The sequence below is a fragment of the Fulmarus glacialis genome, unplaced genomic scaffold (assembly GCF_000690835.1).
Source record: "Fulmarus glacialis isolate BGI_N327 unplaced genomic scaffold, ASM69083v1 scaffold23019, whole genome shotgun sequence".
In the NCBI taxonomy this organism is placed as follows: domain Eukaryota; kingdom Metazoa; phylum Chordata; class Aves; order Procellariiformes; family Procellariidae; genus Fulmarus; species Fulmarus glacialis.
Genome location: NW_009234183.1, coordinates 1 through 201, shown reverse-complemented (window position 1 = coordinate 201; position 201 = coordinate 1). Strand labels below are relative to the sequence as shown.

General features: G+C 65.2%; 1 protein-coding gene across 1 annotated transcript in view; it reads left to right on the top strand.

The window, feature by feature from the left end:
• Positions 1-146, top strand: part of LOC104082455 (cysteine-rich protein 2-like) — a gene marked incomplete at its 3' end in the record, with an annotated part of 3,666 nt that extends 3,520 nt beyond the window's left edge. Inside the window, exon 4 of the mRNA XM_009585584.1 lies at positions 89-146. Coding sequence (XP_009583879.1) covers positions 89-146 — 58 coding nt within the window. The remainder of the gene's footprint in view (positions 1-88) is intronic.
• Positions 147-201: the final 55 nt, after the last annotated feature.

The window sequence follows — 201 nt, the reverse complement described above, 5'->3', positions numbered from 1 at the left end:
GTGCTCTCTGAACACCAGTGGGGATGGAAGCAATCCCAAGGGAACCGTGGTGGCCGCTCGGCATCCTAACACTCCCCTCTCTCCCCAGCACGATGGGAAGCCCTTTTGCCACAAGCCCTGCTACGCCACGCTGTTCGGCCCCAAAGGTACGTCCGTGCTCCCCCCGTGCCTGTGCGGCCGTGCCCAGGGCTGCAGGAGGGA